The 12,277-nt window shown below is 32.1% G+C and overlaps 2 protein-coding genes and 1 long non-coding RNA gene across 5 annotated transcripts; all 3 read left to right on the top strand.

Moving 5' to 3' along the window:
* The first annotated feature begins 3,069 nt into the window (after positions 1-3,069).
* LOC105803946 (SUMO-conjugating enzyme SCE1) lies at positions 3,070-6,347 on the top strand. Of its 2 annotated transcripts, XM_052623868.1 has the most exons (6): positions 3,070-3,258; positions 3,360-3,443; positions 5,006-5,047; positions 5,489-5,641; positions 5,741-5,854; positions 6,027-6,347. In XM_052623868.1, the coding sequence occupies exons 1-6, from the start codon at positions 3,190-3,192 to the stop codon at positions 6,087-6,089; spliced, it is 525 nt and encodes a 174-aa protein (XP_052479828.1). In that variant the 5' UTR covers positions 3,070-3,189; the 3' UTR covers positions 6,090-6,347. The 2 variants fall into 2 exon arrangements, with proteins under 2 accessions (XP_052479828.1, XP_012491855.1); XM_012636401.2 differs by lacking the exon at positions 5,006-5,047 and having other exon boundaries at positions 3,079-3,258.
* On the top strand, positions 3,450-4,985 carry LOC128034874 (uncharacterized). The gene is made up of 2 exons (XR_008190945.1): positions 3,450-4,230; positions 4,423-4,985. It is a non-coding gene; the product is annotated as an uncharacterized LOC128034874 (long non-coding RNA).
* Positions 6,348-7,886: 1,539 nt separating the features above from the next.
* Positions 7,887-11,202, top strand: LOC105803945 (RNA-binding protein L). 2 transcript variants are annotated; one of them, XM_012636398.2, is made up of 10 exons: positions 7,887-8,318; positions 8,395-8,457; positions 8,642-8,726; positions 8,849-8,914; positions 9,129-9,204; positions 9,398-9,443; positions 9,973-10,055; positions 10,122-10,191; positions 10,666-10,751; positions 10,840-11,202. In XM_012636398.2, the coding sequence occupies exons 1-10, from the start codon at positions 7,941-7,943 to the stop codon at positions 10,880-10,882; spliced, it is 996 nt and encodes a 331-aa protein (XP_012491852.1). In that variant the 5' UTR covers positions 7,887-7,940; the 3' UTR covers positions 10,883-11,202. The 2 variants fall into 2 exon arrangements, with proteins under 2 accessions (XP_012491852.1, XP_012491853.1); XM_012636399.2 differs by having other exon boundaries at positions 7,889-8,318; positions 9,132-9,204.
* The last annotated feature ends 1,075 nt before the right edge of the window (positions 11,203-12,277 follow it).

Here is a 12,277-nt window from a genome sequence, read left to right on the forward strand (position 1 = left end):
TATTTCATCTTTTGGTTATAAATGGCATGTATAGGAATTTGATGTAATAGGTATTTTGGTTTAGTAAGAACTTATGGTAGGTTTTGGCCTTGTTTGAACTTAGTTGTATATAAGACTTTAGTTTGGTTGGTACATGTTTTGTTTTGGCTTGTAAATGTATATGTATGTTATGTCTTTGGCTCACTTTTAAATGCATTATAGAATTGTGACTTATTCATATATGTTTGGAGTGGTTTCATAATATATGTATATGATAATGATGTTTAGGTGATAATGTAGCTTTGAATGTATGGAATTGTTATGATTGAGGGGCTTTTGATTAGCATATTGGTTAGAATTTATAGGTTGCTTGATTTTGTATATATTGAATGAGTTTGAAGAGTATTTTGATCATAGAAATGTATGTGCAAATAGTGTACCTTGTTAGGCAAGAATGAGAGTTGTAATGGCTTGTTTTAGGGGCTAATTTGGGACACACAACCTAAGACATGGGCTGTGACACGGTCGTGTTTCTATATTATTTTTAAGTGCAAGTTTCACGCGGTTTGAGACATAGTCGTGTGACCTAACTTCGAATATACACATGGTTGAGCACACGGTCTACGACACGACCATGTGACCCTATTTCGAATAACCACATGGGTGGACACAGGTTGGGACACGGTCGTGTATCCAGACTTCGAATGTCCACACTGTTTGGACTATGTCACACGGCCGTGTGACCCATGTTTCCAAGATTTTCATGTTTTTTCAAAATTTTTTGATTTATTTCAAATTGATCCCTGGTTGTTTGCAAATTATTTTTAGTGCCCCGAAGGCTCGATTTAAGGCCCAAATGTGTATACTACTATGATTAAGATGAGATGTTGGAATTTATACATAAATTGAATTATTACTTTTGTTTTGAAGTTAAAGGTTTTGTTTTGTACCATAATGCTCCATAACCATAATTCGACGGTTGAGATAGATTCGAGGTGTTACAGTTTCATGTTGTTGAAAAACTTGATCCTTATACTTTAAGAAAGTTTGAAGCTATTGTGAAGTTGTACTACGAAAAGGTTTATGAGATAAGTATTCAAAATAAGCTATTTGTTAAAATTAGCTATTAAATTGAAGATAAAATCTTATCAGATTTTGACTAGAATGACTCTCGAAGAAGTATAAATAAGTAGGTTAGTCGCACATTGTGATATAGTTTTTAGAGTGTCTTTTTCTATTGCTTCATTGTGTATTTTTTGGCTATTTTTTTGAAGTATTACTCAGAGAGTTTTCAAGATTTTGCAGTTGAGGATAATCTAGAAGAGTGAAAATAACAATTAAGTTCATATTGAACTGCAATTATCCATTTTATAAGGGTAAATTGGTTTTAAGCAAATAGGTAATTAAATTTAATTAGTAAATATAATCATTCTCTCGAGCAAGGCTTTATAAAGTAGAATTGATGAATCCGAACTATCTTAATTGATATTGTGGGTTGATCTTTATTCTCTTAGACTTTGCTTATTACTTCACTTTGTCATAAGTGTTTTGTTATAACAATAATTTAAATATTAAATTAGAGCAACTACAAATTAAAAGCTTTTTCAAATATTTTTTATGGATGTAATTGGCACTTGAACTTGAAATTCATTACACATGTACTTGTTGTAATGTTGTTACAATGCGGATGTGTGGCATTGACAATTAATAATAGACATGTGATAGCTTAACATTATGATACGTGACAAGCATTAATAAAAATAAAAATATAAAAAATATTATTTCACTTCTAGAATAAATTTAGACAAATTAATATCTAGATTTAGATCAACATAAGTATCATATTGTTTAGATTTGGATGAGTTTTCTTAGTAAATTTATATATTTTTATTCTTTTTAAAATGATTATACCAACTACTAATAGACCAATAGTTCACAAAACCTCGAGGTTTATAATAATTATACCAACTACTAAAAGATAATGATATAATAATATATAAAGAGTAACAACTAAAATGTTCTCTCAATAAAATATTTTCAACAAAAAAGAAAAGAAAAAGGCCGAGAACATGATGAAACCAGAAATTTTCAAGCAAACCCCATAATTATTGAAACAAAAACAAATGATCTATTTAATGCATAAAAAGAGCGAGAGATCCGCGAAAAATTTATGTGAAATTTTATACTTTATTGAATATAGAATATACTTTTTGAAGATACAAAATTATCTAGAAAAGTGTAAAGAAATTCTAAAATTTTCTAAAAATACATGAGATTTTTCAAAATAATTCTAAAAATGTCACAAAAATTTAACAAATTCTAAAGAATACTTGAACTTTTTTCTAAAATATCACATTTTAAAATTTAAAAATAAAAATATTAAAAGAAACACACATTTACAATGAATTTAGACATTTATTTGGACATACAAATATTTTTCTATATTTTTAAAGATTTATTAATAGTTTGTGAGATATCATAATATGAAATTACACCATTATATTCTAAGTAGATTAGAGCATAATTATAAATTGAAATTCAAATACCAACATCAACCAATTAAATGAGAGTTAAATATATATAATCCTAAAAAAAGGCTATTTGCGTTCAACAAGTAAAGATTGAAACAACCTCGGGCTTTAATGGATCCAATAATGGGCCCAATAAAAGAAGGCACGTGACTGGTGAGGAGTATAGTGGCGTGGATTTCACGCCGGAATATAATTCAACAGCTAATTCATTGACTTTTTTGTATTTCAACTTTTTAAAACCAAAGATTAATTAATCCAACCTAAATCTACATATATCTTAAAGGAACGAAGGTACCCCTTGGGATTGGGACCCACCCCCACCAGATCAAATCTTTACCGTATGTTTCTCTCTCGGTCAACTCGGCGCAACGACTCCTCTCTTCATCAAGGGCACAACCGGAAGACCAAAATAATTAATATTTTATTATTTTCTTTTTATTTTAGACGACCAAGAGAAATTGAAAATGGAAAAGTCGATTCCATCAACGCCCCTTTTCTTTTCTTTTTTTGTTTTTAATATAATTTCTTTATAATTAAAATTAAACAAAAAAAAACAATTATTTAAGAAAGGAGAAGAGAGAACATTTGGGTGAGGGTTTTAGAGAGAGAAAGAGAAGGCCGGAGTGTGAAAGACAAGACACAGAGAGAGAGAGAGAGAGAGAGAGAGAGAGAGAGAGAGATGTCGGGAGGAATAGCGCGTGGTCGACTCGCCGAGGAACGTAAGGCATGGAGGAAGAACCATCCCCATGTCCGTGGAGTTTGTTTCCCTGTTCTTGTTTCTTTTTTTCTGGGTTTCATGTTTTAAATTTTTTTATTATTTGTTTGATTTTTTTGTTGTTGAAATTTTAGGGTTTTGTTGCGAAACCAGAGACGTTGCCTGATGGAACGGTCAATTTGATGGTGTGGCATTGCACGATCCCTGGTAAAGCAGGAGTAAGTCGAAGAACTTCTATTTAATTTCTGTATTTTTCTTTTTCATTATCGTCGGTAAAGTTTAATGGATTCTGCTTGTTGAGTTTGGTTCGTCAATTATTTCTTATTTCTTTGGACGTGGATGCTGTTGTGCTGTGTAAGATTTTAAGATTTTAGGGTTCGTATCTTCATTTTGGTCTTAGAGAGGTTTTTTTCCTTTAAAGAGAGAGGGCGCTGCTGATTGATGTAAATGAACCCAAGTTTTATGTGATTTTATTGGGTTAAAACATGGACTAGCAAAGATATTGATAATTCCGGATTAAATTGAGTCCTGTGTTTTCCATATAGGATAATAGGAATATTTCTTTCTATTATGGTGCATATGGTATATGCGTGGTTTGTATGACTAGCTCGCATTCAGAATGCCGAGCCTAAACAAGTTTTTCATATATTTGTGGGTTACATAATATGTTATTTTCTTTTTTGTTTTTTCCCGAGAATTTTAGGAAAATGGTGATTGATGGTAAACATGGATGGATATTGAAGTCTGTGTGCTGACAATTTAATATTGTTTTTCTTTTTCTTTTGGGTACATAGAAAGGGGAAGGAATAATGGATTTTAGGCTTTTAGAAAGTAAGTTTTCGTTATATTTAAACAATCGTCTATTGATGGTCAGTATGTTACTGTATGTAGATTTTCTATACTAGTCAGCTTTACATGATTTTATCAATCATGTTGTGAACAAGGACTTGTGGACTCGAAGCCTGGCAATATATTAGTTGTTGTTTCTCAGATTCTCACAACTTGGTACTGTTATCCTCATTTTAATGGGTTATAGAATGGTTATGTGGCATTCGTGGCCCCTACACTAGAGTTCTGTTATCATTAGGTGCTTTAAACTAATTGCTATCAGTTTTAATTCCTCTGCACTTCCCTCTTGTCTGAAGCTGTTATGAGTATCTCAGCTATTCTTACATTTCTCCTTCCTTTCTGTTTCAGGAGTTCTAATGGTTGCTGAAGCTCTAGCTTTCTCTTTCTCTTTTCTTTGCTTTAGTACACAAGCACACAGAGGCGTGTTTTAACATGAATTGCATATCATGACAGTCCATTTTGTCTATCATTTTTGGCTGTTTTTATTTGGTGGTTCACCAACATAGATCGAAGTTCTTGTCCTTTGTTAGTTATTCAGTAATTAACCTGGTGTGGGGTGTTGGTTAGAATTAGGTTGCATTCATCATTGTTATTCTGTGTTAATGTAGATTCATTTGCGTTATTGACCATTATTATATTTTCCTAAAATTCATCTGGTGGTGATAAAAATATGTATTTTTATTGTCTCTTAACCTTGGAAAGCGGATCACCATTTAAAGCATGGTTATTTCTAGATATTACCAGGAGAAAGATTTTGGGATTTAGTAGCTCACTGTTTGCTTCTTAAGGCATCAACAATTTCAACAAGTAGCATGGCACTTCAAACAGCCTTTTCTAGAATTTTAAGTCTTGAGATTTTTGACTATTTATATGTTGCAGACAGATTGAGCGCTAACAAGTTTGTGATGCAAGTTTTAGATTTTCTTTGCAGCATTGGTGGTTGTTATTTAACTTGAAGAGTGACAGCTTTGTGGTATTGGTTTTGATCTTGTAATGATATTGCACCTCTGAAATTTTGGTTGTCGGTTTCCTTATTCGCCTTGTATATTAATTTCTTGAATGATGTCTGCAACTTTTATTCAATTCCTCTTGATATTATTTTTGCCCAACTCGTTTTATCTATCTGTCCTTACTATTCAGATCTGAGTTTTTGTTCTTTATATGGACAAGCTTGAAGGTGTGATGTCTGGATGCTTGTAATTTTATCTGGAGCATTTATTAAAGTCGTCAAAATGCTTCTTTTTCTTAAAAAATCATGTTTAGAAAGTCAAATATATGATTAAAAGGACTCATGAGAGTGTTGTGTCAATATATAGAGAGGAGTATTTAAAGAAAGTGTGCATGTTTGAATAGTTGTAGCTGTGTTTCTTTTAATGTTTGGATAGCTTAACTCCTTGCATCATCTATGTTACAGACTGATTGGGAGGGTGGCTACTTCCCGCTCACGCTCCATTTCAGTGAAGATTATCCCAGCAAGCCTCCAAAGTGTAAATTTCCCCAGGGCTTTTTCCACCCAAATGTTTATCCATCTGGTACTGTTTGCCTTTCAATCCTAAATGAGGATAGTGTACGTATCTTCTTCTCTTCAATAATGGTTACGTGCTTGAATAGTTGTATTTCAGTCTATCCAACCTGAATTTTCATGCCATTCTTATGTTGTACATAGGGTTGGAGACCAGCCATAACTGTGAAGCAGATTCTTATTGGAATCCAAGATCTTCTGGATGCTCCAAACCCTGCTGATCCTGCTCAAACTGAAGGGTATCACCTCTTCATCCAGGTATTTTTCTTAAGTTGAGATTTTGCGAAGACTTTAAAACTTCCTGATATTAGGGGCAACTGTATTTTTAGTTCATTAAATTTGGGTGTTTTAAACATGATTGAATGAGGTATTGGATTATGGTAATCAAAATCAAAGAATGACATACATAATCTTGTTTTGGTATATGCAGGATGCTAATGAATATAAGAGAAGGGTTCGCCAGCAAGCCAAGCAGTACCCACCTCTGGTCTAGTCTGTTGTTATTAAAAAATAGTAACTAAGACTTTCCATGAAATTGCTGGTAAAATGCCGGCTGGGTTGGCTGCTTGCCTCATGTATAATGCTAGACTTGGCTTTTGCTAAGAGAAAATATGCTTCCTTGGGTATTTGGTAATCTATATAAACTGTATGAACCAGCATTGGTATTTCAACTCTCATCGGATTCGGATTAATGGTTGTTTCTAATTTTATACTACTAGACTGATAGCTCCAAAGTGAGGCTTGCTTTTCATTCAGACTGTGTTTGTTTCAGCAGAGCATCCACCAATGTCTCAAATAAATATGCCAATAGCTTTTAGTACTCGAAATTGCCAATTGTTTCAAGGCCAAGGACATGAAACGAGTTCTATCCCAAGTACCTACAATTTTCTTTCTATTATTGTTTAGCATTTGTACTATCCTGTCCTTTTATGGGGTTCACTTGTGTTTATACCCTGCACGTTGGTCAGTTTAACTGTCAAATATTATTGAAATATTTTAAAATTATTGGTAAGGGATGAACTTGGTATTTAGGTTCTTCTACTCTTTTATATATATATGAATTTGGTAATCTCTAAATTTGGATTTTGTCTAGGTAGTGTGTTTGCAACAAGATTGTATTGGTTGGTTAAACTTAATAAAATTAAAAATTAGGATAAAATTTAATAGTTGTATGGTTCAAATGTTTATTATCTAATATTTATTGTTGGTCTAGTAGTTGAACTCATCGAGCTGATTGAATTGTGAATCAATGATTTGATCAGTTTAACTATTGACTTGGTTATGCAATACTTTGAGATTATATGTCATAACTTAGATTTTTGTTTTAATTTTCAAGTAATGATGTGGCATAATATTAGAGTGATATGTCAACAAATTTTATATTTTTTAAGTTCAATGGTGAAAATAAATCAAATTGTTAAGTTCAAATATCAAAGTGGATTTAGTTGTTGTCAAGTTTAAAGACTAAAAAGTATACTATTCCTCATAATAAGTATAATATATTTTATAATAAAATTTAAATTTAAAAATAACTTATTTAATTTTTAAATTAAAACTAGGCCGAGCTAGGTTGGTTTGAACCTTGAAAATCCTTACCCGAGTTTAGAACAAACCTATCAAATCAGGAAAGCTGCTCAACTCATGGATATGTTTATTTTTATTTAACTTCTTAAAATTAGTCTATCATCTATAATTTTTCTTTATAATATTATCTTTACAAATGTTGTGGGATGTTAAATTCCACTGATAAATTATTTTTTATCAAATTATTCACAAAATGTAAAATTTTTTGTTAATACTCAAACTCTTAGAACTTGAAAATTTAAAATTTTACAATTTCATCCTTCAATTTTATCGAATTAAATTATGTTTCAACTTATTTATTTAAATAATATTCAAAATATATATTTACCACATTCATCTTAATTAAATATAACTGTATATTTCTTAATGTACGAAATTAATAATTAAGCTGAATTAAATAAATTAAGATTAGTTAACACTAAAACATAATTAATTAAAATATAAATAAAATTTATAAAATAAACTCAATTAAACATTAAGAAGATAATAAAAATTTAAATGTGTGTTTGAATAAAATTGTTTAAAAAAATGGAGTGATGATTTAAGTGGGATCCATGAACTAATGATAAAGATTGGAATATGGTTTTACTTGTAATTTGAAGGCATAGGAGTTCATATATTAAATATTTGAGACATCCAACTTTGCCTTTCTGCTTCTTAGATCTAAAAAATAATTTAGTTAATTGGACTATTATTATTATTATTATTATTATTATTACATTAACAATGGCCGGTGCCATTTGACCAAAAGAAAGAAGCTATGGACGACATGGCTGCCTACTATCCTCCACCCTCAGCCCTTCTCCCTCCTCACTACCCTTACTACCAAACCCCTCCACCTGCTGTGACGCCGCCGCCTCCACCTCCTCCTCCTCCTCCTCCTGGTGCTGCTGCCCCTCCCCTCCATTACCACTCCTACATCCCCCACCAACAACCTCCGCTGCCCCCACCACCCCCTTTCCCCTCATATTCCTTTCCTCACGTCGCTGCTTATTCTTCTCATGACTCCGTTCGGACCCTCTTCATCGCCGGCCTTCCCGAAGACATTAAGCCTCGCGAGATTTACAATCTTTTCCGCGAATTTCCCGGTTATGAATCATCCCATCTTCGGAGCCCCAATACCTGCCAAAATTCTCAGGTCCTCTTTTCTTAAATTAATTCTAAGAATCTCATTTTTTATAATCGTTGACATTGTATGGTTGGGTCTGTTGTAGCCGTTCGCTTTTGCTGTCTTCTCCGACCAACAGTCTGCGCTCGCCGCGATGCAGGCGCTTAATGTAAGAACTTCTGTGTTTTGATCATATTTGGAATTTCTACTCCGAACTCGTAACTTTTATTATAAATGATGAATTATTATGGTAATTTTAGAATAGTTGAATTTGTTTATGAGTACCAAATTGGCATTGGAAATTCTTTTAGAAATCAGTTGAGAGCCCCATCTTTTGGCACCTTGTTTTACAGGGAATGGTGTTTGATCTTGAGAAAGGATCAACTTTGTTCATTGATTTTGCGAAATCAAATTCCCGATCAAAGCACCCAAGAACAGGTTGATGCCTGTTCTGTTTCTTGTTTTTAATTTAAGTTTCTGCAATATGATCATCTGTATGTTTGAAACAATTTGAACCTGAGTAGTGAATAATGTATACTTGGTTTGGTTATGGCAAATAGATGAGGAATGGACTGGCTCTAATAAGAAATCGAGGGGATCATTTTCGAGGTCTACCAGTGATTCGTGTAAGATAATCTCCTAGAATTCTACTTGGACTTTTTCGTGTTCCCATAATCTTTTAAGCTTTGTGTTCATTGCTGGTTGATATGGTTAAGTTACTCAATCCATGTTGTCTATTGTTCATATGATGTTACACTTGAAGTACAAATTAGTTACTCACATGGAGGACACATTCGCCTAAAGCTCACATTGCACATGTTTTACACGCTTGGACACTAGCAGGTTTTGGAAGCGTTCATGTGTCTGGAATGGGTAATTCTGCTTACAGCATGATTGGTTATCCACCTGCACAAAGGTCATCTGCACTACTTGAGCACATTTTTATTCCTTGGAAGTGATTGCTTCTAGATGACTTAGCACGTCATAGTTTACTTTAAATGAAAGGTCTAGGGCTCATGCCCTGTTCCCCGGTGTTGAAGTAAAGGATTTTCTTTTGAGAATTTTGCTTCTCTAATTCCTTTTTTTTCTTTTTTTTTGCAACTGTTCAGTTCGGGAAATGTTGATGCCAATGCTGAGTCCACAGCTATGAAATCGGTAAAAATGCTTATATCTTTTTGCTTGAACTTGTGAATAAAAATACATCAGTGAGTTGCCATGTATTTTTTTCCTTTTGTTTGGGATTTTATGGGGAACATTCTCTAGATCTTTCCTGGTTAAAATGTCATTTGTTTTTTTTTTTGTCATCAAGCATCCTACCTAGGAAATAATAGTTATAAGATCTTTCATTTAGATGCAAATTTAGCTGGCACGTTCATAGCACTGTTACCTAGTTTGTTATCACCCCATTTTCTTCTTCTTGGAAGCCCATAAGGCTCCTGAAAGAATTCTAGTGTAGAAGGATAAACCAGGATTAACAGATCATGGTTGCAATTGAAATAATTTGAGCCTGTTAATAAATAAACCTTGAAGAGAAACAAACTAAGTGTCCAGTAAAAGGTTGCATTTTTCAATCATGTAGTGAATCTTATCAATGAAACTTAACTTGTTAGGCAAAATATTATTAGAGTGCCCTTTTTTCTCATATACATTAGCAAAATAATTCTTCAGTCTCTCACTTTTGCAGAGTGCTAGCCCATGTCCGACACTTTTTGTGGCTAATCTAGGGGCAAGTTGTACAGAAGAGGAACTAATTCAAGTATTTTCAAGGTAAAAGGAGATATTTTGCCATATAAAATGTGCTCATTATGTATAACTTTCTGTTTCTTCTGTCAGATGCCCTGGGTTTCTGAAGTTGAAAATGCAGAGTACGTATGGAGCTCCAGTTGCATTTGTTGATTTCCAGGTATGTAATTCCTCTCTTGTTTGTATGTTGTTGTCTATTCGCTTCTTTGTTTGCTTCATTTCTCTCTCTCTAATATACTTGAGAAAAAACTAGTAGTTCTATTTGATAAATGAGAATAATGCACTTGTTCTAGCTTAATGTGCAAGGTGCTCAAGTGTTATACTTCATCTAGTTATGGCTTAAGGGATAGGCTTTGTGTATTTTCGAAAAGGCCATATTTTTTTCCTTTTGTTGGCTGTTGTGAAGAAGTGAGACCTATTTTCAATCTATGTGATTTGGGCCAGATTTAAGTTCCAGTTTTTGACATACGGTATTTGAATGCGTAAAGCTCATTAATTTGTGAACCTCTGTAATTTGCATGAACAAATGATCTCTGCTTCTCTTAGCATTGCAAGTAGGAGCGATGAATGAGTATTTTTTTCTTTACATATAAAGAAGCTAACTTACAAGCTTAACATGCAATGCTGTTTATAGGATACTGCTTGTTCAACTGGTGCAATCAACTCTCTGCAAGGGACAATTCTATACTCATCACCAGCCGGAGACGGCATGCGCTTGGAGTATCCTTTGATTATCAGCATTATACACTTTCAATTGCATTGCATTTCTTCTACTGTGTTCTTAGGTTTTGCTTAATGATCAATCCAGATATGCGAAATCCCGGATGGGATTGCGAAGGAAACGGAAATAAACGGTATTGAAGCAGAGATTGGTTTGCAATAGTGACAGCAGAAGAACTGCCTGGCAAGCCACCTCCTTCATATCCTCAAAATTTCTTATTTGTAGTATAATAACAAAGTAACTAAGTATTACAAGTTTAAGATCAGTTTTGATTTGGCCTCCACTTAAATTATAACTACTTTTACACTTAAAAAGTATTATTATTGTTGTTGTTCATGTCATATAGCTAGCAAGGTTTTTAAGGAATTTCTTCCTTTCTCCCTAATTAAAACTCTAATTTTTGGTGGAATGTTTTCTAATAATAATAGCAGATGATGATTTCAGTGTCCAGTTAAACTGTAAAAGCATATATCTGTGTCTTTGTGTACAGGTGGATTTGGATTAAATTTAAATGATTAAGAATGTATGGGTAAATTAAAAGGAGTATTTCCAGAAGAAGAGCACTGCGGTTTATGCTTGATTCTGAACTGATCAAAGTGTTGGATAGGAGCATCCTGCGGTATTTAAGAAGAACCCGCTGAAGTTCTGTTTCAAGATTTAAGTATAAGTGACTCTTAAATTCACTAATGTTTAAATTTCATGAATTGGCATAATTATGGCTTTGGTTGAATTAGTAGAAAGAATGAAAATTAAGGTGTTTTAGATTCATTTCTCTGTACTTTTTTTTTCTATTTTATCAAAATATAAAAGTAAATAAATACTTTGAAAATAATATTTGTTGTTTTATAAAATAAAAGATTTTTGAAAAATTTGCAATCGGGTGACATAAACTCATTCAAATGCATTATCTATATGATTATTTAAGTCTTTTATTGAGTTAGTGTCACACCATACGCTTCATTGTTTATTGTATATTTTAAACAAGCATCTCTGCTCTAAATTTGTGATTTTCATAAGTATACGTGTGTAATAGAATTTTTAGTATTAATATATAAATTATCTAAATATGCAATATTATTATTTATTTAAACATAAATTACTTAATATTTAAGAGAAGAGTTCACATCTTATTGATTTACTTTAAAATTAATAAAATTAAATACGAAAATTTAATTAATTCAATTTCAAATTAATATTTATATCTATATAATTAAAATTTAGTTTGTTAATCAACAATTTTGATAATTAAATTCCATACTTTTGAATTGATTTCTTTATTATAAAATTTGATATAAGAAAGTTTTTAATATTTACTAATTTATGGATGAAATTATAGTAATGAATCTATGAAATGATAACTATATATAATTTTAATATTATTAGGAGACAGATATTATTAGTATTTAAATTTGAAATTGTGATCATTTCATTAATTATTAAAATTTTTGTATTTACTAATTTCACTAAATGGTTTATAAGGGAAGAAACTTCAAAATTATAATTGTATAAATTCATAAGTTGTACA

The sequence above is a fragment of the Gossypium raimondii genome, chromosome 11 (assembly GCF_025698545.1).
Source record: "Gossypium raimondii isolate GPD5lz chromosome 11, ASM2569854v1, whole genome shotgun sequence".
NCBI classification, from domain to species: domain Eukaryota; kingdom Viridiplantae; phylum Streptophyta; class Magnoliopsida; order Malvales; family Malvaceae; genus Gossypium; species Gossypium raimondii.

Excerpts from the sequence above, each read along its gene's own strand:
- LOC105803946 (XM_052623868.1), top strand. The coding sequence starts at position 3,190 with ATGTCGGGAGGAATAGCGCGTGGTCGACTCGCCGAGGAACGTAAGGCA. Across the intron at positions 3,259-3,359 it reads GGAGGAAGAACCATCCCCAT|GGTTTTGTTGCGAAACCAGA; the intron begins GTCCGTGGAGTT and ends TTGAAATTTTAG. Across the intron at positions 3,444-5,005 it reads CGATCCCTGGTAAAGCAGGA|CATTGGTGGTTGTTATTTAA; the intron begins GTAAGTCGAAGA and ends TTTTCTTTGCAG.
- LOC105803945 (XM_012636398.2), top strand. The coding sequence starts at position 7,941 with ATGGACGACATGGCTGCCTACTATCCTCCACCCTCAGCCCTTCTCCCT. Across the intron at positions 9,205-9,397 it reads GGTTATCCACCTGCACAAAG|TTCGGGAAATGTTGATGCCA; the intron begins GTCATCTGCACT and ends GCAACTGTTCAG. Across the intron at positions 10,056-10,121 it reads CTAATTCAAGTATTTTCAAG|ATGCCCTGGGTTTCTGAAGT; the intron begins GTAAAAGGAGAT and ends TTCTTCTGTCAG.